Below are 24,957 nucleotides of genomic sequence, written 5' to 3' on the forward strand. Positions count from 1 at the left end.
TTAATCAAATTAGGATAGGTACTAATCATGAACTCCTCCTTCCTCTGTTCCTTTTTCTCTAACAAAATGCATGCTATCTCACTGGTTTGTTAAAAGGCAATCATTTTAAATTTGCTCATTGGGTTTCAGTGCAAAAAATGTAACAATGTATACGCTCTGAATATATAAGATTTTCCTTGTGTTGTAACATTTCCATATGCAGTTTTAATGATATAAACTTTAGGTTTTAACGTCTTTTAAAGCTGCAACTACCCAGCTTTTCTTCCCTTTAATCTGTAAAACAATACAATATTGATTTTATTGTATATTACTCAGCATTCATTTGCTTGCTGACTGAAACTGGCTTAAGGAGGGAAAAAGAATTTGTTGGCTCTAGTAATTAGGACGTTCAAGTGTAAAATTTTCTTAAGACACTGCTGGAAGCCTCAAATTATGTAGTCAGGACACTGGCATTCCCTGTATTGCAGCCCTGCCTTCCTTTGGTTTAGTTTTCTTCTCAGACAGCCTCCTCCCATGGGGTGGCAATGATGGCCACCAACAGCTTCGAACTGTCTGACAACACCAGAGGAAAGATAGGCTCTTTCTAGCAAAAATTCTAGGCCTTGCTTTCCCTGGTCCAGCCAGTAAGCTAAGGGATTCTTGTTGCCAGGAATGGACGATTCTGATTGACCAGCCCTGCTTATGTGTTCATCACTGGAGCTAGGTATTAGAGGAGGGAAGGGTTGGTTCCAGTAAGGAAAATCAAGACATTATTCTCAGAAAAAGATGAAATAGATGGATGGACAGCAGAAAATTACGGTAAATGTTCACTTTCATCAGGATACTCTCTTGCTCCAGTGGGAGGACATATAATAAGATGACAAGAATGATGTAAGCTAAAGCTCAAGTTTTGGAATTCATAGTCCTGAATTCTATTCCCAGATTGGTCAAGTGCTGCTGTGTATGACTTCAGCAATTCAGTTAACCTCTCTGACCCTCAGCTTCTTCATCTATAGGATGGAGGTTGGACTTAGAGGTTGGACTCAAAAGTTGGAGGAGGAGAAAAAGGGCAATGTCTGGCACTTATTAACACATTGTAAAGGGTAACTAATTAAGATAGAACACTTTTGCTATTCTTTAAATTACAATATTGTATTCTGGGATGGTCCCCTTCCTCCTAGTGTGGAAGTCAAAAACTCCTAAGCCTCAGTTTTCTCATTTGCAAAACTAATGAACCACTTAGTTGACTCAATAAATATCCATGATGAGGATACAATATACCAGGCAATTCTCTAGGGCACTGAAGATGTCACAGTGATCAAGACAGTGTCTTATGCCCTCTTGAAATGTATATTCTAGTGAGCAAGACAAATCACAAATAAAGAAGCAATTGACTATATATGTATATACTGAGAAGGAAAAATAGAACAGAGAAAGAGGATAGACATTTTTAGAAAATGGGGTGTGAAATTGTAGTTAGGTGTTGAGAGAAGACCTGTCTGAGGAAATGATATTTGAGCGGCACCCCTAAGGAAGTGAGAGAGTAATCTACATGGTCACATTCCAGGGAAAAGAGACAAAGTGAAAAGGCCCCGAGGTGGGAACCTACAATTATGGCCCAGGAAAGCAGTAAAACCAGTGAATTGGTGGGCAGGGAAGGGGAGGGGTGTGGCTACAGTTGAGTTTGGAGAAGAGTGGGGGCCAGACCATGTAAGGTCTGGTTAGCTATGATAAGGAATTTGGATTGTATTCTAAGCATGATAGGAAGCCACTAGAATTTTATGCAAGCAAAAAATGACCTGACTTACATTTTAAAAATATCATTCTGGCAGGAGACAGATTGGAGATGTGGGTGAGTATTTCAGAGAAAGAAATTGGGGGCTTGGCCCCAGGTGCTGGGTCCAGAGGTGATGAGAAGGGTCAGGTGTAGGAATAATTTTCTTTCTTTCTTTTACTTTTTTTCTTTCATTCCTTTTTCTTGAGACACGGTCTCACTTTGTCACCCAGGCTGGAGTGCAGTAGCATGATCTTGGCTCACAGCAGCCTCAATCTCCTGGGCTCAGGTGATCCTCCCACCTCAGCCCCCCAGGTAGCTGGGGCTACAGGCATATGTCACCACGCCCAGCTAATTTTTTGTAGAGACGGGGTTTTGCCATGTTGCCCAGGCTGGTCTCAAACTCCTGGGCTCAAGCGATCTGCTCACCTAGGCCTCCCAAAGTGTTAGGATTATAGGCATGAGCCACCACCCCCAGCCAGGAATCATCAGAATGAGTTTGCTGATGGTTTGGTCTTAGGGTATGAGAAGAAGTTTTTTGGTCTGAATCACTGGGTAGATGGTGGGCCATTTACTGAGATAGAGAACACTGGGAGAGAGCAGGTTTTTGTGTTGGAGATGAGAAAGGAATAGTTTAGGTTGAAATGCTTTATAATCATCCATCTTGAGATGCTGGATGGTCACTGTCTACGTCTGGGAAAGTCTCAACGTAGGGATACAATTTTGGGAGTCTACAGTGAATAGTATTGTAATTGTACGGCATTTTCAGCTACCAGATGGATGCGATCATCTCAGGAAACATTTTAGATAGATGAGGAAAGAGAATTGAACCCCATCGCTTCAATAGTTAGGGCTTTGTACTTGTATATTTCCAGCAAAATATTATTCTACATTCAAAATATAAAACAGATAGATGTGGACCGAGCTACTTTGCTTCAGATTAGGGGAGGGGGCTCAGATTCCTGCAGGTGGAGCCTTCCCCATGTCTGCTCCAGGCCCAGAAATGACCATGGGGGCTCCTGTTAAGTTTAGAGGATCTAAGAAACAAACATTGGAAAACACTGAGAGTCAAGGTCCTTTCCAGATCTTGTGATCTGCCATTCTCTTCCTGGCTGCCAGCCACATCTGTTTAGCTCACCCTGGCCAAGGTGTCCAAGGGTCCAGGCTGAGTTTCGTGGTTCTGTTATGTAGATAAACAGATTTCAAGTTTCCTCTTGGTAAGATTCAATTAGAAAACTAGCAAACACAACTATAGACTATCAGAGCTAAGAGTTAACTCAGAGATTATTTTTTTCCAATCTCTTCTCTTTACTGAGAAGTGAATGATGCTGCTCAGAAGAAAAAGAAACGTGCTCATGGTGACCCTGGAAGAGACAGCTGGGTCCTGCCCCTACACTCACTGATTCATCATGCTGTGGAACAGATGTGAGGAAGATATAAAAATTCTTTGCAAAAATGGAACTGAACAATCAGTTAAGAGGGTTGATTTTGTGGAGATCAGTGAATGCCCATCCATTAAAGAGTATGAGGTCTTCTGAGGGTCTGTGATAGAGGAACTTTGGTAATTCAAAGTTAACTCTTTTTCAATTGGGAATTCTTAGCCTGGGGTTCCTGGATGGGCCTGGGATTCCTGGATTCCTGAGTTCAAGGAACCATGGACTGTCTAGAAATTGTGCATGTGTGTGCATGTATATCTATTTTTTTCTAGGCAGACAGTTCTCAAGAGTTTACTAGATTCTCAAAAGAATCCGTGATTTCCTACCCTTAAAATGGTTTAAACCTTTTTTTTTCTTTGAAAATCCTCATAGGAACAAAATGACTGGCGATTTTGGGCAATATACTATTTTAAGCATAAGAATGTAGCTGCCTATCTTCACTAGTTACTATCCTAATGCAGATCATAAAAATAAGCCACGTTTCTGGGAAGAACAAAAATAACAATAATTGGAGCAAAAAGAAGCACCCATATGTTTTAATCACCAAGCAATCAGTAGGATGTAAAGAAACCTTTTGTGACACTCAGCTGTTCCATACGTCCATATGCCAAAAGCTTTTTGCTTTAGTACTATTTATTAAATATTTCTACAAAACAAGTCTTAATAGGAAGCAATAATTACTTGACTTTTTTAAAACAAGGACTTCTATTTTTCAATGGTACTTTCTTTTTTAACATCTTTTTCACTTCCCCCATTTTAGGACCCTGTGGGCACCGAAATCCGACTCACTCATGCTTATTTCCTGTAATGGACAAATTTGATGCTAATGTGAGGTATGTTACCTTTCTGTACGTACTGTGTTGTAAATTGTGAACATTTCTGCTATGAAGTCTTTAAAAATCTGTTGTTTTATAGTTATAAAGTTAACGGATGTGGATTTTCTTTGATGTTTCATATATAATCATGTTCATGGTACTGTTTGATTATTAGTGTTTTGGCATTTCTGTTTAAATGAAAAATGTAATATGGCTGTAAATATTTCCAGCTTCCTATATTAATAGTCTGCATTATGGAGATGGTGTTTGAAAATAGATATTCATCTCTGTAATAGGAAGAAAGATGTATTTAAGTAGGGGTAAAAATAGCTTAAGAATATCTATCTGTACATCTAAACTTGAGACAAATTCAAGTTGCTTTTTATAGCAGGTCTAGTTTGTCCACTTCTTTTCTCAACTAGGTTATTATATTATGTGACATAATGGTTGCATGGTATAGTTACATAAAGCTAACTGGTTTTCTTTGGTTCTGATTTGCTTTCCTGTAATTTTCTGCAAACCTTGGAGAGGAAATAATAATCCGACTCCTAGAGAAGATTTTCTTTTAGAAAAGACTTGCTTTATTTGGCACAATCAAATAGTACAAAGAAAAGTGTATTCAATAAGGCCTAAATGTTATGAATTGGCATTTGAGACTGAGAATTATTCATAGATATCAGTAGCTGGAATACATCCTAAAAAATACATTCTTTCTGTAATCACAGGAACTGTTTTTCATTCACTTGAGACCTCTAGAAAAATATATTTCAGGTATAGATCAGGGGCCTTGTGCCTCTGTGTTTGACATAGTAGGAAACTATCACAAAAGGAACTGTCAAATATCTTGACAGAAACTCTAGTGTAATACGACTTGAGTTGCCAAGATGTACTATCACCCCAACCAGGGAATTCCTTGAGGGTAGAATGTGTTTCATGATCCCTGGCAAAATCCCTGGTACATGGTGGGTATTTAACAAAGAGATGTTGATCATTTTGTCATTGTTGTAATATATATATTTCAAACAAGGTTATGTTCTAATACATATAGATATGCAAAAAGGCTGTATTTTTAGCAATAAAACATTTTACACTCTCAATAAAAATGTGTGGACTTTGTTATTTCCCAGATGTACTGACTTGGTTCAGAGTCTTAGGACTTTAACATAGATTATTTAGGCTGGTGCCAGACCTGGTGCCAGGTCTTTAATTTTCCTCTAAAAGTTTGTGAAATTATTTGCCCAGAGAAAGCAGAGTGAAATGCAGAGAATCTCAATTTTATTTTTATTAATTAAAAAGCCAGAGTGAGCAATGTCAATGGTGACACATTATAAAATTGTTTTAAATTTCCGACACTGTATCAAACTGGATCAGTTGGTCGAAATGTACTTTTGGGGGAATAATTCAGATATTATGATCTGTAATATTTCTAGCTTTTAAACATTTATTTATAGCAGCATTAGATTCTAAGAGCAGAACACAATTTGATTAAATGGACATTAGCCATTCTTCTGTGTGCTGTGGAACAATAGTACAGGATACGAGATGATATCACGCCCCAGAATCTTGTCTCTGGACCATCCTCTCTGTCAGTTTTCTAACCAGATCCCATCAACATATGTTCCTCCTCACCCACTCCCCCCTCTATCCACAATATTAATAACAGGCAAATGCCACAGACTTTCCACTCATGTCCTCTCCGTACAGCCTCTGAATGTCCATAATAAAAGATTATATGGCTGACATTTACCAAATTGTGATGCATGAATTGTTAGGAATACATAATGAATTTAGGTGGTATACCAACAGTATTTTTATTTTAAAATTAAATGCTTATTTTGAGGTTACTTCCTGAGGATGAGTAATACTATTCTGCCACTTAAAAGAGTGAAAAATATTTCCTTACATGATTAATTTATTTAAAATGAAATGTCAGTTTCTTTTTAAAAATATGCATTTTTATATTAATTAATAAAGGAATGTTAAAAAAATCACAAGGGCTTTACGCAAATGACTAAAGTCTAGACACCCATGTTCTAGGTGTAATTAGCAAGCGTAAATTTTGTCATTTTAAAAGCATTAACCAGAAATTCTTCTTTGGTAAGGGATGTCCCCACTTGGAAAAGTGCCTACATAAGGTGAAGTCTGGATTTCTAGCCCAGGAAAAGAATCCTTTTACTTGCTCTGAAGATAGAAGAAAATGAATGGAAAAGGGAGGAGTTTGGAGGAGAGATGATTCAGAAAGGGAGAATCTGGGCTCTGTTTGGGAAGGGGCAAAACATTAGTTGTAGGGGACTTTGAGAGTACAGTTGCATGACTTTCTGTTTTTTTCTTAAATGGGGTATGTGCGCTGACTTCTCCAAGGACCCAGTCCTTCAGGAAAATTTTCTAGTTTGGATATGAATTACTGTTGAACCTTTCTTTTGTTGAATGTGTGAGCTCAGCATGGGGTAGAAACTGGTATTATCCCATTTAATTTTTAACACAGTCCTACAAGATACATATCCTTATTATCCCTATTTTACAATGTGTGTCAACTAAGACTTAAGGAGGTTAAATAACTTTCTCAAGGTCATAAAACTGCATTGCTTTCTCTTATATGATAAATATTTTATTTCAATACGTATGTGCATGTGAATGTGCGTGTGTGGGTCTATGTATACATTGCTGAGATGTCTGACATTCCTGTGTTGGTAAATATGGTTCGGAAGAGAGGATGCCCATGTGAGATAGGACACCCAAAAGGAACAGGATGGCAGGAGATTATAAATGCCCTAGGGAGATTTCAGAAATCTGAAAGAAGGCTTTAGACTTCCACAAGCTGTAGAATTGAGGGACTCCAGTCAATTTTCCCCAGATGTCAAGAGACAGAGAGGTCCTAGTTGACATTTTCTATTAAATAAAATGTCTTACAGTTAAGTATTTTGTCCAGCCATACTGATCACTTCATTTTTTGTTTATTTGGCGTCATTTAATTGAGTTTTCTAATTCAGCTTGATCCTTGCTACAATGTGTCTGTCAGCATCCTTGACTAAAAACATCAGAAACTAACTCTGGCCAAATTACCATAATCAAAGGTAATTTGGGAGTAGTTACAGTGTACAAGCTCAAAGAACTACTTTGAAAAATGCTGGAGGACCAGGATTAGACATAAAAAAGAACTTTGGGAGTTCCAGGAAAGTTAGAAAATGGAATCATGGCCAACTACAGGAAGAAGTTGTCAGTAGATTGCCTTTATTTCTTTACTATAAAATAATTAAGCACCTACACTTTGTGTCAGAAAGAGGGAGACAATTTCCTGGGCTTAAGGATCTCACAGTGTAGCTAGACGACAATCACTGAACTAAAGTATTTAATATGATGATAACAGCATTCTAATAGTAAGATATATACAATGAGCTATGTTCTCTGTGAACTACAAGGTAAGACTAAAGAAAAGTCATACTAGGTCTTGATTTTAGCAATATGAGAAGTATTATGAGCATTTTCCTCTGAAGAGCCTCCATGGCAGAGAAAGCAGTTGATGCCTGATGGATTGAATCATGATGAAAACCTGGCAGTGAATCAGGCCCTAGTTGGGAAGGCAAGTTCCTGATGAGTCCTATCCCTTGCTAAATAGTGTCAGCCAACTTAGCAGTCAACAGGCAGCCTCTTTCCAGACAATCTGACACCCACCTGATCTGTTTTATTGGTCTGTTTTTTCCTCCTCAAGGCTCCAGAGGAGGCAGCTGCATTTTTTTTTTTTTTTTTTTTTTTTTGAAGGGTTGAAGAAAGAGAAATGGAAACACTGGCTCTGGTGATTTTGCAGCAGATACCCTGTGGACCATCTTTGGCTTGCATTTGGGGTATGAGCCTTGCTGGTGCCTTACCCTGCTTAATTCAGCCCTGAAACACTTAATGTCTGACTTCAGAGACAGCCATGCTTTTGATGTTGTTTAACTACCAGATTCTCCCCGCTGACGTGGTTTTCCTCAGTCCAAGTGTGATCCCTAAATGCTGCTCAGGTTTCTGTCTTTTGCCTTGCTGTTTATTGCAGTTTGAAAGTTTCTGCTTTCTAAGAAATTTTTTCAATCAATTTTTTTTTTTAAGTTCCAGAGAGTACAATGTTCCGGCAGGAGATAAACAGGTGAAGGAAAGTCCATATGTATATAAACTTGCACTTGAGGTTTCTCAAGATAATGCCTCCAGACTTGGAGCAGAGAAAAAGTTCCTTTTATACCTTAGTTCTTTTTAACTGTAGCTTCCTTCTACCCTTGACTCACCTCCCTGCCCCATGAGCTCTTTACCCTCTTGCTTCACTGCCCCTGTAGTCCCTGGGGTTTCTTCCTTCTTTAATAAGAACAACCTCATTTAAGGATCTGCTTCTTCTCTACAAAGTAACTGTTGTGCTTTCTTATTAATGTTTCTCATTAGCAACCAAAAAAAGCATCTTATAGGATTATGAATCATAAAAATGGTAGCATTTTCCGCCCTTTGCTAGGGTTTCTAGGAAACTGAGAGACAAATTTGTAATCACCATGAATAAGTGTAGAAGATCTCTAGGTATATACAATGGCTCTAACATGCCTTTACTATATTTTCCAACCCTTTTGATCCTTCATCTTGTTTCCTTTGTGTTTTAAATAATGTATTGATCATTCTTGTAAACCACTATAAGTATGTAAAGGAAGAAGGAGGAAAGGGAGAAAGAAATCCAAGAAGGAAGCATTTTCCAGGGAAAGAATCTTTCTTTTTGATTCCTTTGGTAGGCTTGATGCCAGGTACTAGGGAGCCACTAAATATTTTTTAACTGAAGATCAAACTGGCAAGCTTTTATACACAAACAGAAAATCAAAGTAAATACCAAAAGCTGAATAATTTATATAAAATACATAATCTTTATATAAAAGCAGTCACCTGCTATACACATGCGACAACATTAATTAAAAACCATAACAAAAGTGAGTAGTTGACTTCAAATTAATTACCTAGTTGCCTTAGTTCTGTAATGACACCAAGTTGCAATTTATTACTTTAGATCAAGAAATTAAATTTATTGGATATCAATATAACTACAAGAATGAATTGAGATTTTCCAATCTTACCAAATAGAAAAAGATAGAAATTTTTTAAATAGGAAAGTCGATTTGGGGTTTGATTAATACTGGTAAAAATACATATTATGGTTCACTAAAGTCTGAAATGAAATGGTAGTTTTTAATGCTGAATATTCTAAAGCCTTGAAATAGTTTATAGAATTTAAAAAATCAATGTGTGTTAGTGGTTTGCCCTAAAGACTCATCGATGTGAATTGATGTGGAACTGGAGTTAATTCATGTTTGTAACCTGGCAGTCAGAACTGTGAACATGTGCAACTTTAAGGCAATTAGATGTTTTGCAGGAAATCTCTCTTCAGGCTCTGAAATTGTGACATTCATTAGCATATAAGGAGAAAGTGAGTGGGTACCATTTAAGAGGGGTTATTTTTATGTTGCTTTAGAAATGTAAATGAGAATAATACTCAACTTCATTGCTTGACTGACAAAATGGTGATTATTCAGTTAGTACTTTGATTAGATCAGGAGCACAGTGAATAGGAGCTGGAACCCATCACGTGTTGAAAACCCCGTACCACCTGGAGTTACAGGGGACCTCAAGCTAGAGGCATCACAAACTACCAGAAGGAAGAAGACACATTTATATTTTGAAAGCAATGGTCTCTTGCAATGTGTGAAATTTTCTGGTTGTGGAATTAAGCTAGGAATCTTCTACAAATATGTGATCCTAGACATCTTCTGAAGTGCTCCTAACACAACTTCAACTACCAACACCATGGGATGCCGGAAAAGTAGGGTTTACGGAAACAGAATAATATGAGTTCAGCTCTCGACTTTCCCACTTACTCAAGGCTGTATGACCTTGAAGAATTTATGTAATCTCTCTAAGCCTTAGTTTTGGCATCTGAAAATGGGATTTTTCTTAAGATTATAGGTAATCTTCAGAAAAACATAGGTAAAACTCTTAACATAGTATTTTGCACATAGTCTGCATAGAGTAAATGATAAATGTGTCTTTAGTCATCACAAGTATCATGACAGGTAGGTATTTATTACCCAAAAACTGATACTTAATTACTATATGCTATAAGTTTTCTTGATTGTTTAAATTTAGTATCCATTTATTTACCTGGCTGAACTTAATGATCAGTTATTAAATTGTTTGAATATTTATCCCTGACTGTGCCCATTCTTTGGGAACAAAGGCTCCCAAAGGTGACAGAAAACCTTCAATATTGGAGCTAGGTAAGTGGCTTAGTTGGAATAAAACCACTGGTCTTCTATACCTATTTAGCACCATTTTCTCTTTACTCTGCAGCTTCCGTGGACTTGGTCACAGTTCTGTTTGGGAACTGGAGGATCTGGGTTAAGATCCTGTGTCTCTTTGACTCCTGGTCTTGTGCTGGATTCCATACAGCCAGCTCTCCTTTATATGCAACCAATCCCTTGATTGGTGACCCCTGTTTATAAGAAAATACCCCTGACTTATTTCTTTCTGCTATTATATTTGTCAGTGTCCAGGCAGGAAAATGGAAACTGTTGTACATATTTTAAGCAAATGGAGATTTAGTGCAGGTCACAGAGCTCTGTGGCAGAGCAGGGAGAAGGAGATGTTAACCAGAGGCCAAGAAGCCTCCTGATTCTCCTTGCTGTTGCGGGTCTGCTGGAGGCACCGCCATTGCCACACTTCTGGAACCATTTGCTGTTGCTCTTACTGCTTAAAGCACCTCCAAATACAGAAGAAAAATACTCCTCTTTCTCACCTCATCACCCGAATTTCCATCTTGAGTCTCTCATTTGGAAAACATAATCAGAAGCCAGTCGGCAAGAAAGACTGAAAAATATAGTTTTCAGGCTTCTGGCTCTCATTGATTGATATATGTGCATAAAAACTGTGGCAAATAACAGATATAGCTTCCCCACTTTATAAGCTTGGTTTCTTCTGGAACTTACTGCTGTGAAGCCTGCTTCATCCAGCTTCTGAAACCTGAGGGTGCAGATGTGACTGCATTCATATAAGCATCTGAATCTCAATCTGCTTGACTGCAGGAAGCTCAGTCTTTTTTGCAGTTTACCTTGTCCACCTGTTTTGGAGAATTTGATTATTACTGAAAGAGGTGCTCCCAAGTGTCCTGACTTTGTTTTGCTTGCCAAGCTGAACCTCTGCAGCCTCCAGCTCTATCAGTTCCACTGAGGCATATTTTGAATTGCAGCCTATTAAACGAGCAGTCTGTGGGCCTCAGAGCTTCCCCCCGGACTTTAGTAAAGCAGAAGCTCCTTCATAATGAAAATCCACATCATTTCACCTGTGAAGTGAGAAGAGGATGCCTTCCATGTCATACTTGATCGAAGTGGCTCCCATACTAAAATTGCTTGAGATAGAAGTATTTCAGAAGCAAGCATTGCAGCATTTCAAATTCTCAGACCTAATCTTCCCTGGAACACACAGAGGGTTATGTTATGATGAATTTTAGTATCAACAGTTACATGTTCTCAGAATTATTATTGACCTGCATCATTCTGGGTCTGTTGCTTAGTCAACCCTGGTGTGTCTGGCTTCTTTTCTTATGACACCTTGTTATTCCTCCCTACAGTTTGCTTCTTTTATTACCAATCTTTATTTAAATGTCACATTTTAATGAGAATTTTTAGATACTTTATTAGGACCTGTGCAAATCAGTGGATGCAAATAGCTTGGCAAGGGTAGAGATACTGCCTAATAAAAAAAATTACAAGATCTTTATGACTCTCAGTTTAAGCCCAGTCAGAATTTCTTCTACACCTAATAGGATTACAGCATGGTCTAGATGGAAGGGTCACCTGGATTCCTGTAAAACTGTGTCTTTTTGTCCCACTTTACAAGCACAGGCTGTGATGAGATTCAAGAAATGTAATTAAGGCTGTGAATTATTTACAACTTCTTAAAAGTTCCTTTCCATAATTTGGAGCCTTGCCTATGACTTGCAGCTTCTTGCACTCCTACAAAGTACAGTATACAAAAGAAATAAAAAGAGTTTCAGAGAGGTTAAGTGATTTTTCCTCAGCCTACACAGCTAATAAGTGATTAACCTGAAACTAAAATCCAAGTCTTTGCTTCCAAAATCACTGCTTTTTTCAAATTATCTCCTAACTCTCCAAAGATAAACTATCTCCTAAGGTATATATAATTTAGATTAAAATGTTACTCATCCATGACCAAATCTATGAAAATGGATTTGGACAATAAAAGGAAAATATCAAATCACTGTTGCTTGATGCTTTGAACATTTGACAAGAAGGGCTTGCTGTGGTTCAGACATTTCTCCAAACATGTGACCTATATGATCTCACTGATAGTGGCCCCAGCATTACATATGAAGTAACCGAGGCAGAGAAGAATCATTATTTTGCCCAAAGTCACATTTCTAGAAAGAAGCGAAGCTAGCATTTTCACCCAAAGTTGTGTGATATCAGAGCATATCCTTTGAACTTCAATGGTTTGCTTTTCTAAAGATTTCTGTCTGGCAGAGGGTCTACCATTTGACATTTTAGACTTGGGTTCTCAAACTAAAGGCCTAGCTGATAAGTTTATTTGGTCTGTCCAGGGTTTTAAAAATGGATTAAAACCCTTTTAGGGAAGCTGGGCACTCTCCAATTTACCAGAGTCATAACTGTGAGTACCTATTGTCTGAAAGGAAGCCATCTTGAACTATCACATTACCTTTCATAGCCACAGCGCACAGTTGTTCAGTGTGCAGTCTGCCTGCCCGGCCCTGGAGGGCTTTTCAGCTTATCACTTACATTCTGAAAACAGTGGTAAGAATTATCCTCAACTTTGTAGAACCATATTATGACATTTAGTACCCGCTATTTTCTCCCTGGAATTCTGTTTTATTAACATTTAGCAAATAGGGTTTGTTGAATTTCAGACCTTTTTTTCAATTGGAACAGATTTCTAAATAAATACGCTAAGTGATCACCAGTTTATCAGTCAGGTAACAATGTTCAGGCAATGTTCTTATCTGCATTTTTAAAGAATGTAAGAAGAATCTCTTTTCCCCCTTCTCTGCCCACTCACTTACTTCTTAGCTTATAATGGTTTCATTTAATTTCAAAAGGTTTTATACAACATACTCATCTTTGAATGTCCAATACTATCATACCTTTGTGCATATCAAATATAGGTGCATATTTAATCTGAGCTTTCTCTATCAACAGTGTAACTGATGTTTCTAGCCTCACCTTATCTCAAATGCCACCATTGTTCATTGTATGTAATTACTGCAGTTCAAATCCTCAAAAGATGAGTTGCAGAAAAAGTGTACGTGTAAATAGATACATTAGAGTTATTTTTTAAATGTTAAAAAAATCTACAAACTTCTTAGCATTCAAAAAATGTTGATAATAGAAAATGCAGAGGCATTGTAGAAAACTCAATATGAAAGTTGGGAAATATGATCTATCAGTCTGCACAGAGACAGAAAAGCTCTGTCACACATATAGGAAACATGACTCAGACTGAATGCAAATAGGGTTACAGGGTTGACAGGATGAGGGGTCTCAGGAAACAGTGACAGTGGTCTAGGAGAGGCAGGATAAGGACCAGGAGGAAGAAGGGAGTGAGAGTAAAGGAAAAAACATAGATCCTAGAGAAATTTATGAAGTAGCATTTCCGGTAGATCATGATGAATTGCATGAGGAGGAAGAGGAAGATGGTTTTAAAGTGACCTTGGAGAAGAATTGTGGTGCATAGGGAACGAGGACTTGGTCTGATATTGATTGAGATGGAGAAAACTGTGGGACATTCAGGTAAAAAATTTCTGTAGAAAGCTCGCTAACTTAGTGTGGCTGTCAGTTGGGAAATATTTTGGGGAGGATTCTAATCATATCTGCTGTATGGTCAATTAATAAAAGAAATTGACTCCAAAAAGGGCTAATGATCTAGACCAGCAAAAAGTAAACCTTTCTCCAAATATTAACATCCTGAAAACTACCTTTATGTGGAACCTCTGCCTTCTTCTGACCGAAGGGATCATTTTACTTTTTCATTTTCAAGGACTACAAACATTTTGCATAATTAGGAAGTATGCAAAGGTTAAAACTGTGACCTTTCTGATCTGAACTCAGGAAGCTTATGAGAGCAAATCACCTGTTGTGTATTCATTGGTAACGTGGGACATACTGACTTATTTTCTTTGTATTTTCGTTTCTAGTCAATATGATTGTGATAATCGAGTCTACTATTTTTCATAGTAAATACATTCTTTATGACTCATGAGGGTTATGATATAAGAAATGTGTAAGTATTTGGAAAATAAATAGTGCATTGAGTTAGTGTGAGTTTTAGACAAGCTATGATAATTAAGAGTTTCAACTAATTCAGTGTTTTAAGATAAAATCCCCTCCCTGAAACGGAATGTTTTGATGGCTTGTCCTGGAATTGAACTGAATTTTATCATCGCACCACTGACAGAAGTTTTGCAAAACAAATTGAGTCATGCCACAGAGTCCTGAGAATCAGAAAAATTGTGTTGATCTCTATTTGTAACTTCAAATGTTATTTTCTATGGTTGCATTACTGATGGTCTAGAATCACCCAGATTGACACCCCTAACTGAGGGTGAGGTGAATCAGCCGACCAGTCTTCTATGACTGAGAGACTCAGACCAGTTCTCTGGACAGTCAAGCCTGAGAGTTGTGACTTTCTATACTAGTCAGAGGGGAATAAGCTATGAGTAGAGACCAGCCTTGGAATTCATGAAGCGCATTTGTGTGAACAAAATAAAAAAACAAAAGTGTTTAATCCACTTCAAACAAAACAAAATAAAACAAAAAAACCTTTACAGCTGGGAGCAGTGGCTCACACCTGTAATCCCAGCACTTCGGAAGGCCAAGGTGGGTGGATCACGAGGTCAAGAGATCAAGACCATCCTGACCAACATGGTGAAACCCATCCCTACTAAAAATACACAAGTTAACTGGGTGTGGTAATGTGCATCTGTGGTCCCAGCTACTCGGGAGGCTGAGGCAGGAGAATTGCTTGAACCCAGGAGATGGCGGTTGCAGTGAGCCAAGATCGTGCCACTGTACTCCAGCCTGGTGGCAGAGCAAGATTCCATCTCAAAAAACAAACAAACAAACAAAAAAAACCCCAAACAAACAAACAAAAAAAACCAAAAAAAACTTCTAAGAACCTCATTTTGTTTGCAGGAACATTGATGCTTCTAATTAAAAGTGGGGAAGTTGAAAAGTATTTAAAATATCTCATCTAGTCAAAAATTCCTAAGCTATTAGTCATGTATTTTTTAAAGCTACAAATCATATTTGATTAATTTTGACATGCTTCTATTCAATTATGTTGAACTGATGAGGTTTTTCTCTGAAAATAATAACTAGTACCCTTTTTATACCAGCTTAATTTTAGCAGTGTTTTATTTAGAATTATGTAACCTTGACTTTGCCACCCTCTCTCTACCCTTCCTGTCATTGCTGTCTTAAGGCTTCATCGCTTTTCTGCATGATTGGCATCATCTCCAAACACCTTTTTGACTACACTCCTCCCTAACTTCAACTCATTTTTCAGTCAGACGACTGACCATCTTTCTATAGCCTAATTCCAGGCTTCACGTCCCCTCTTTCTTTCATCAATTTCCTACTCGCACCTCAAAGTATGAAGTCATTTATCATCTCCTGACCCCCAAGCCTCCTGACTCCCAAGCCTCCTGACCTCCCCTCTATGCTCCTAGACCTCTCTATACAAATTGCTGTTATCAATTATTTATAATTGTCACTGTTGTTTGTAATTATTTGTTTAACATGCCTACCTCCTCTGCTGAACGTCATATGCCTGACATCTTATAATGTTAGAAGAATTTAACTAAAATTGAGAAAGCCTTTATTTTATTATTTAATTCTTTAATTTTAATTTTTAATTCTCCACATCATTGAAGGCCCATCATAGAAAGTTTTGTGCTCAGTGGATATTGATAACCATTACCCACCTCCACTCCATTCCCCCGAAACATTCCCCACAACACACTGAATTTCACTTGCAGCCTGGAATCTGAGGCTATGGGATTTGGAGAGGAGACGGGACAGTGAAAAGAACACAAGTTCTCTATTTGAGGTTGAAAAGGCTTCTCCTGTGAAGGTTTCTCCTGCGTTGCTGTTTGCAGATTTCATGGCATGGGATCATTAATGACAGGGACAATCTGCCTTTTATTTTGTATCCCTTAGGTGGGATCTATTCATCTGCTCAGGCTGCCACCCTCACCAGCATCTCTGCTACTACTAGCTAACAGGCACTGAATGCTCAATGAGTGTAAGTGCTGTGCTCAACTCTTCACAAGTATTTTCTCATGCACTCCATATGATCACTCCATGAAGGGGTGCTCTTATTATCTGCATTTCATATTGAGGTGCAGAAAAGTTCATTAGCTTGCCCAAATTTATACAACTAGTAATAAGGGATGGAACTAACCAGCCAAACCTGGGAGGTCTTATTGCAGAGCTCAGATCCCTGACTACCACATTACAGCTATTTGTAGAATTTACAGATACTGGTAGTATTACACCAGTTCCTAAGGTCAGCATTACTCCTTTTCCTTCTACAAGTGCTGCTACTACCACAGCTGTTACTGTTCATTTTATTTATACTGTCTCTACTACCATAATCATAAACCATAAACAAACTTTCTTTGTTCCAGGTGCTGTGCTAAAGGCTTTACTGACTGTACCTTAGGTCACTGGGTCAGCAATACAAATAGCCCACTCTAAGAAGGAATGTCTATATCATCCCAGATAGGTGAGGCCATGTGCTCTGTGATTCAGGACCCCCTCCAAGAAAATCCGGGAGGGGGAGACGCCCTTTTAATAACCTTTCTGTTTCTCTTTGACTGACTCATTCTCTAGGAATTCTTTCTCATCTCTAACCAGAAATCTTCAGCTGCTGTTACCTCTTTTATTTATTTATTTATTTATTGAGTTTTGCCATCCTCAGAGGTGATTGACATCAGCTGAGAACCTAGAATGTTAGCACAGGAACACTCCAAAAGAGGGTTGAAGTCCCTCCCACGTATCAGAATTCCATTCCCACTTCAGGATCCTAGAAAGCAGCAACTCTGCTTGGGCTTGAAAATTCCAGTCCTCTTTTTAAGTGTGTCCAGGTAATTGGTTAAATTTGACTTAGCAGTTAACTAAATCCAGATTATTATGTATATCAGTGAAGAAAAGCAACAACAGTGAGATTGTGTCAAATTATGCAATATTTTAATAGGTCTGACAACAGGTTTCGTTTTACAGGATGTTAAGCTCATCCTCTGCCCCTTTACTCCTCTCATTTTCTGAGCTGTTGTTAAACATCTGAGTACTTCATCTGTCCAATTTCTATCCCCATCTTCTGTCTCTTCCCACAGAGCAGACAGTGTCCGTCTCTGTGGAGAGGTCTTGGCTACCGATTTTCCTCACTGGGCTGCCTAAGATTTCCTTAAGATAAGTTCAAATGGCCGGTGTTTCCTGTAAGACCCTGAGGGCAAGGAGCTTGCTTCCATTTCAATCTCTGAACATTTTCCAAGCGGGTAATTCTGGTTTAGGAATGGCTGGTGCCTTTTCTGCTCTGTTGCCTTTTCTCATTCCCTGCTCTCTTTTCCTCCTCTTCCTCTCCTGTATTGCATTCTACTTGCCCTGTCTTCCCTGTTTCTCTTTCTCTCTTGCATTTCCACTCTGCCCAAAACTCTTTCTCTCATTCATGTTCACAACTCATATTTTTCTACCTCTTCTTTTTCCTCAACAGCTTCATCCCCCTAGTCCCTCTCTCACTTAGTTCGTTGGACATACATTTCCTTTTTGCTTTACAAATAGATTTTTAGGAGTACTTGTATACATATTTATGAAATGACAAATATTCACCAACTATTAATAATATGTATGGCTCTTTGTCATTAAAAAGGAGTATGAGATAACAATTCTGGCTAGTGATAAAAGCTTATGTTAATGATTTATTTATATAGTCCTTCAAAATTTATAATGTGCTTTCACATACATGGTTATCTAAGTCTCACAATATCCAGCAAAATAAAGGCAAGTATCATTAACCCAACTTATAGATAAGGAAAATGAAAATTTGAGAGGTATAAAAGATATCGTCTTTGGCACTTAAAGACACCCTGCTAGTAAATAATAGAACCAAGTTTTGAATCTGAATGTTTTGTTTGAATTCAATGTTTTCTTACTATACAAGTGTCAGTAAGTAAACACAGGAGTATCAGAAGGATATCAGCCTGACAAGAATGTCATCATAATATGATAAAATATTGGTAGAAAGACATGGTGATTTTATGATGTTTGTTGTAGGTTGGGACATGTGGAAAGGTTAAGTAAAGTTTGGTGAGATGTGGCTGGGATTTGAAGACAAAGTTACCCATCAGGATAGGGCTAGTTACAGAGAAACATAACAGGTATATGAGGAAATATTAGTCCACAAAGCAGTTTTACAATAAGCAGTTAGCATCAGGCAAATCCAGTAAATGGTAATATTTAGACCATAGCAATGAGTAATCTGGAAGTTGACAATTTTAAACCACAGAGAAGATTCTTAGTTTACTTAGAGAAGTTTCTCAAAATATACTAGGGACCCATTTGCAGTTCCTAGATTGGGAGGAATGATCAGGTAGACAGACTCCTGATCCTGAAGCCACTGGGATTTGGAGCAATTATTACAAGAGGCAGTCAGAAACATCAGGATGCATTTGGATACCAGTCAAAGCTGGAATGTAAATTGGCACCTGGGGCTCAGGATCCATACAGAAGCCAGGAGCCCAGAGCTGGAATCCAAATAAGCAGCAAGAATGACTTGATGTTGAGTATTGTCAATAACTCAGAATGAAGTACTGAAATGACCTTTGAATTCCCTTTGTTATGGATGGACCAGATCTCCAAGGCAAGTTCTAAAAATGATAATCATGACCTGTAGACCATTTTTTGAAAAGGACAGGTGAAAAGGAAATTTCAGGGTGAACGTACATCATCAGGAGGGACTTCACTAGAAGCTACCTCTTGAAGTATAGAAAAAACAGAGTATCCATGGAATCACTCTTCAAATATTTGAAGAGTGCTGTTAGGATTCTTACAGCTTTAAGCAAGATAAACTACATTCAAAGTGACTTCAGCAACAGTGAAAATTTACTAGCTCACCTAATTGAAAAGTTCAAGAACACAACTTGCTGCACCAGAGCCTCAAACTCGTCATTAGAATTGGTCTCTTTTTTTTTTTTTTTTTTTTTTTTTTTTTTTTTTTTTGAGACGGAGTCTCGCTCTGTCGCCCAGGCTGGAGTGCAGTGGCGCGATCTCGGCTCACTGCAAGCTCCGCCTCCCGGGTTCCCGCCATTCTCCTGCCTCAGCCTCCTGAGTAGCTGGGACTACAGGCGCCCGCCACCGCGCCCGGCTAATTTTTTTTTTTTTTTTTGTATTTTTAGTAGAGACGGGGTTTCACTGTGGTCTCGATCTCCTGACCTTGTGATCCGCCCGCCTCGGCCTCCCAAAGTGCTGGGATTACAGGCTTGAGCCACCGCGCCCGGCCTAGAATTGGTCTCTTTACGCTACCATGGGGCTGACCAGCAGTCTGGACCAGGAATTTGACACAACTGGCAAGTACTGCTAGGTGTGCTAGGTGGTAAATTCTAGTGGAAGACAGGACTGGAAGACCAGGTGGCTCATAGGGTTGGAAAAGAGCAGAAGTCCAGAGAAGACAGCTAAGAGAGTAGACTCCAGTTGCACTGGTTGGCCGACCACACTGGAGGTTTTTGTGTAAAGGCCAAAGCTTACTTTTGAGTCTCTGTCATGCCTGGGTAGCCCTGACGTCTTGATTATAGATAGAAGCATTATTCTGGAATCCCCTCTCAGTGAATTGGTTTCTTGTTAGGAATTGGAAGACATGAAGTTAAATACTCTTGAATTTCAAAGAACCTCTTCTTATTAACAAGCTCTAATGAGTCTCCCTAATTCAAACAAATAATTACAGTTGAAATGTAATTTTCACTTTGACAAATGATTCTGCTAATATTCCTTTCCTATTTATGGATATTTTTCTGACACATACAAATATGCTTGTGCACATATGTGATGAATGGGGTGTACATATGAGGAGGTGGCAGTGACTGTTCTTCTAAGTAAGTGTATATTCTCATGTGGGTGTGAGTTGTGTGGTTACAGCATCTGTTGAGTCTCAATGCAGTTTCCTTTTGGTTAGTCTGAGACAAGGCTCTGCTTGAGATGGAGAAGATAGTGAGGGCTAAGTCAAGGCTTCCCGAATATCATCATATCACAGAAGCCTGGAGAGAGAGAAAAGGGACTTTACAGCGCAAGTTGTCCAGTAGAAATATAATGCAGACCACAGACGCTAGCCACATATGTGATTTTAAATTTTGTAACAACTATGTTAAAAATAAGCAAAAAGAGACAGGTGAAGCCAATTTTAATAGTTTATTCAATTTAACTTAACGTATCTAAAGTATTATTTCTGCCTATAATCAATATAAAAATTATTAAAATAGTATATATTTTTGTACTTTGCTTTCAAAATCCATTGTGCATTTTCCACTTACAGCCCAGCTGAATTCTGTCCAGCCACAGTTCAAGTGTTAAATAACTAAACATGGCTAGTGGCTACCATATCGGACAGTATAGTTCTAGAACATACATCCCAAGGTCAGCAAATTACTCAAGTGGGTCACCGCCTTCCCTTCCTACTGCCATCCCCACTGGAAACACTGCCAATCTATTATTCTTTATTCCTGTACCTGGTTCTGCTGTAACTTCACCTTCCTCTTCAACACAATGTTTAAGGCTGCCGTTACAAACTGGTCAGTTTCTTGGCAAGCAACTTAAAAGCATTTTGTCAGCACAGATGGTTCAACCTCTGACTTTTCTTCCCTTTTCTTCCACCTTCTTTGTTGAGGCTGTGAAGCTCCCATTAGGTCTGGTGCAGGTGCTCTGCCCTTGTCTGACCTTGCCCCAGGTGAACATCCAGCCGTCAAGGATGGAGTCTCTCTTTTGCTTACATTACCTCTTTTCCCCCAATATATCAACACATTTAGTTTCTCAAACTCGGCTTGTCTGTTGCCTGTTCTTATACCCTGGCTATTTATAATGAGTATTTTTAGCATGAAATACTTCAGAGCTTTTAATTTATTTTGGTATCCTTTTTTTATATTATCAATTGCCTCATTTCAGAATAAACAGGCTATAGTTTCCAAATTCCTTCTTTGGACCTGACATGTTTCATGCTTTTCTGTTTTCTTTTGTGACTCTGTCAAGTTACAGCTCATTTCCTGCTTTGGCCCTTTTATTTTATTTTTTTATCTTCCTCCTACAGCTTCTACAATCTTGGCTGGACCAGCCAAATCACACACAAAGAAGTGTGGGGACATCCTCCTCTGTGGATTTTCAGTCGTGTTTTCAGTTTTGCATTGTGTCGATGGCCAGGCCGTGTGGGCTCCTGCTGGCTTCATTAGTGTTTTCCTTGGGCTTCACTGCAGATCCCTATTGATAGCCCCATGTTGTCTGTACATAAAATTTGGTCTGTAGCAAGAATCTGAACAAAAACAAGTTTGTTTTGAATTGAAGGCAGGCGGAACCTTGGGTTTTCATTCCATAATTAACTTAAATGCGTAGTTTTCAAAAAGGTTTTGCTTTCTTGGTCAGAAAAAAATATATTTAGCTAATTTAGTAAAGTATCTTAATTTTCTTTGAACAGGCAGTGTTTGTAAGGGCATTTTTTTCTTGCAAGCATCATTAATTGCAGTTCTTTGGAACTTCATAGATTATTAAAACTGGAAGGGACCTTAAAAATGGTCTGGTCCAATCCTAGTGTCTACAAGTCAGGACAATGAGGTCCAGTGAAAAGGGAAGATGTCCCAAGGCCACCTACAATGGTCAAAAACAAAGCTGGACTGAATTCTAAGGTTTCCTTACTCCAAGATCAAAACTCCTTATTCCTAGGTTCTTTTACTTTTTTCTCTGTCTTCCTTCTTTCCTCCCTCCATTCTTTTCTTACTTTCTTCTTTCCTTTCTTCATTCACTTTCTTTTCAATCCTACTAGAGAATCAAGATAATCTCCACTAAAATATAACCTTCACAGGGTATATTCCAGATATACCCTACTAAATCAACCCAAAATGAAAGCGACTGGAATCAGCTGTATGTGTCACAATCTTCAGTATACTTCTGTGGTCACCAAAGCCTAGGTCATAATAACTGGCAATTTGGATTAAATTGACAGTGACCCTTAGCTTTGAATTTTTAATATTCACATCCATTTCTTGAATGAAGACTTTAATGGCTAACCAAATTTGTGGTTGACATGAAGAAACAGTGATAGAGTGAGCAGCCTGATAGGAGGTCCCTAGGAAAGGAAAAGCAGGCACAAATGAATTAAGGGTGTGTGCGAGGTTAAAATCAACAAAGGATGGTGGAATACCCTGGAGCTTAGCACTACGGTGAGCTGTCATCATCCTTGTGCCTCAAGGGCCAAGGGGAGAGAGTTATCATCAGACCCCAAAGAGATCAGAAACACAGTTGCTGCCAACCTGTAACCCACCAAGGCAGGAGATGAAGAAATACAGTGACTTCACTCTCCTGCTAATGCATCCAATTGAGTAAGTCCAACTGGAAACCAGAGGGAAAGGAGCTGGTTGATATGGTCCATACGCTGAGCTTGGCTGGAGAAGAGTGTAGAGTGGATCAGAAAGAGTAGATGGAACACACAGGAAAGGTTGCTGCTTTTGACTGGACAGTATCCTTGCTGATAGCACCCTGATTTTGCTTTTGGGGAATGACTCCTCCTTGGCTCTTGGGTTCTTGAGTTTTGGGTGGGGTGAACGGTGTCACCAGGCTTCAGAGCAGGCAGGTTCTGTAGGTCTGGCCCTACTCAGAGCACCAGACACCTGGCTATAGTGATTGGTTCAGAAGGGTACAATCAGAGTGACTCCCAGGACTACATCAGAGGACTGCTTTTTCCCCTAGAATTCCTGAGAACGTAGAAGCTTAGAGATGCTCATGGCCATCTCCTCACATTTTGGAGAGAGCTGGCTCAGAAATGAAGCTGTTACAGAAGAGGGAATTGCTGAGAGACAGTGCTGAGAGAGGGAGTGAAGCGAAGCCTTGCTGACTTATTTGAGTCTGTGACTTCCACTATGCATTCAACTAGCCCCTCCTACTGCAACTTTTAATAATGCAGCCACACTTTGCCTTTTGCTTGAGTCCCTTTGGGTTGAAGTTTCTGAAATTTGAAACAGAGTCCTGATTAATTGATTAATTCATTACTGTAAGAACCAGGTAAGAGACTTGATTAGGGTAGGCCGGGTGCGGTGGTGCATGCCTGTAATCCCAGCACTTTGAGAGGCCAAGACGGGCAGACCACGAGGTCAGAAGTTCGAGACCAGTTTGACCAACATGGTGAAACCATGTATTTACTAAAAATACAAATATTAGCTGGGCATGGTGGCATGCGCCTGTGATCTCAGCTACTCAGGAGGCTGAGGCAGGAGAATCACTTGAACCTGAGAGGCGGAGGTTGCGGTGAGCCAAGATCACGCCACTGCGTTCTAGCCTGGGTGACAGGGCAAGATTCCGTCTAAAAAAAAAATAGAGACTTGACTAGGGTAATACTACAAGAAGTGTGTGTTAGGCTGTGCTTGTGTTGCTATACATACCTGAGACTGGGTAATTTATAAACAAAAGAGGTTTAATTGGTTTACAGTTGGGTAGTCTGTACAAGCAAGGCATCAGCATCTGCTTGGCACCCCAGGGTGCCTTTACTCATGGCAGAAGGTGAAGCAGAAGCAGGCATCAAAGCAGGAGCAAGAGAGAGGGAACTGGGAGGGACCATACACTTGTAAACAACAGATCTCGTGAGAAATCACTCACTGTTGTGAGAACAGCACAAAGATGGCATTAAATCATTCATGAGAAATCTATCCCCATGATCCAGTCACCTCCTACCAGGCTGCACCTCTAACAATGAGGATTACAATTCAACATAAGATTTAGAAGGGACAGATATCCAAACCATATCAAAATGGAAAGAAAATAATGATATAAGAGTCTGTAATTAATAAAGCTAACTATGGTTGGGTTCAGGCGATTAACAGGAAAATGCAATAAGATTAGTAGAGTTATCTTACAGCTGATCATTTTTCCCATTAATTAGTCTTCCAAGTTTCATTAAAATACTTAAATGATCCTGGTGTAGTGCAGAAGTCATTAAAAACTATGTTGGCTATTGTGGAGTTTATAAGCTAAGTTATAACTTTTTTATATGGTGATGGAAGAAAAAAATCTGTCTGTGTATGTACAGAAAATAATCTAGAATTACATGCACCAAGGTATTTACACAGCCTTAATTTACATTACATTATTCTTTCTGGTGAAGATGAACACAGATACTAATGTTCATTCACGTGTCTGTGTTTTTCTACTTTTTTGTTAATGATCATGTACTGCTTTGTAATAAGAACAAAATAAAGCAGACTTCTTATAGTCAACAATATTATATTATCACAGCAACTGAAGGGGGTAAATGCTGATCACAAGGGAGAGGAGCTGCTCACTAGCAGACAGAACATGCCCTTGTAATTTATCAGCTGAGTGAATGGACTGGTATGGGAGGGAGAGAAAGCATGCCTATTAGGATCAGGAGGGAGGGTGTTAAAATAACTCAGGCTATAGGTGCAGCCCTGCACTAGAGAAATAGAAACAGGCCATATTTACCTACTTTCCCCCTTGAGATAATGATCATTATAATACACTGTGTCAAATTTCCATCAAGGAGAATTCTAAACACATTTTAGAAAAATAAACCACCAGAAAGGTTTAAAATAAGTGTGCCTTTTCCCTTTCTCAGCCATATCCAACAGCACGTGTGTCAAAAAGCACTAACCCCTGTG

General features: G+C 38.9%; 1 protein-coding gene across 6 annotated transcripts in view; it reads left to right on the top strand.

Moving 5' to 3' along the window:
- Positions 1 to 24,957, top strand: part of LOC105466897 (5-hydroxytryptamine receptor 4) — a 199,141-nt gene that overhangs the window by 14,142 nt on the left and 160,042 nt on the right. For all 6 annotated transcript variants that reach the window (XR_978501.2, XM_011716074.2, XM_071098240.1 and 3 more), the window contains exon 2: positions 3,950 to 4,022. Coding sequence is in view for 5 of the 6 variants with exons in the window: in XM_011716074.2 (XP_011714376.1) it covers positions 3,997 to 4,022 (26 nt within the window). In the remaining variant the exon portion in view is untranslated. The remainder of the gene's footprint in view (positions 1 to 3,949; positions 4,023 to 24,957) is intronic.

Source organism: Macaca nemestrina, chromosome 6 (assembly GCF_043159975.1).
Source record: "Macaca nemestrina isolate mMacNem1 chromosome 6, mMacNem.hap1, whole genome shotgun sequence".
NCBI classification, from domain to species: Eukaryota; Metazoa; Chordata; class Mammalia; order Primates; family Cercopithecidae; genus Macaca; species Macaca nemestrina.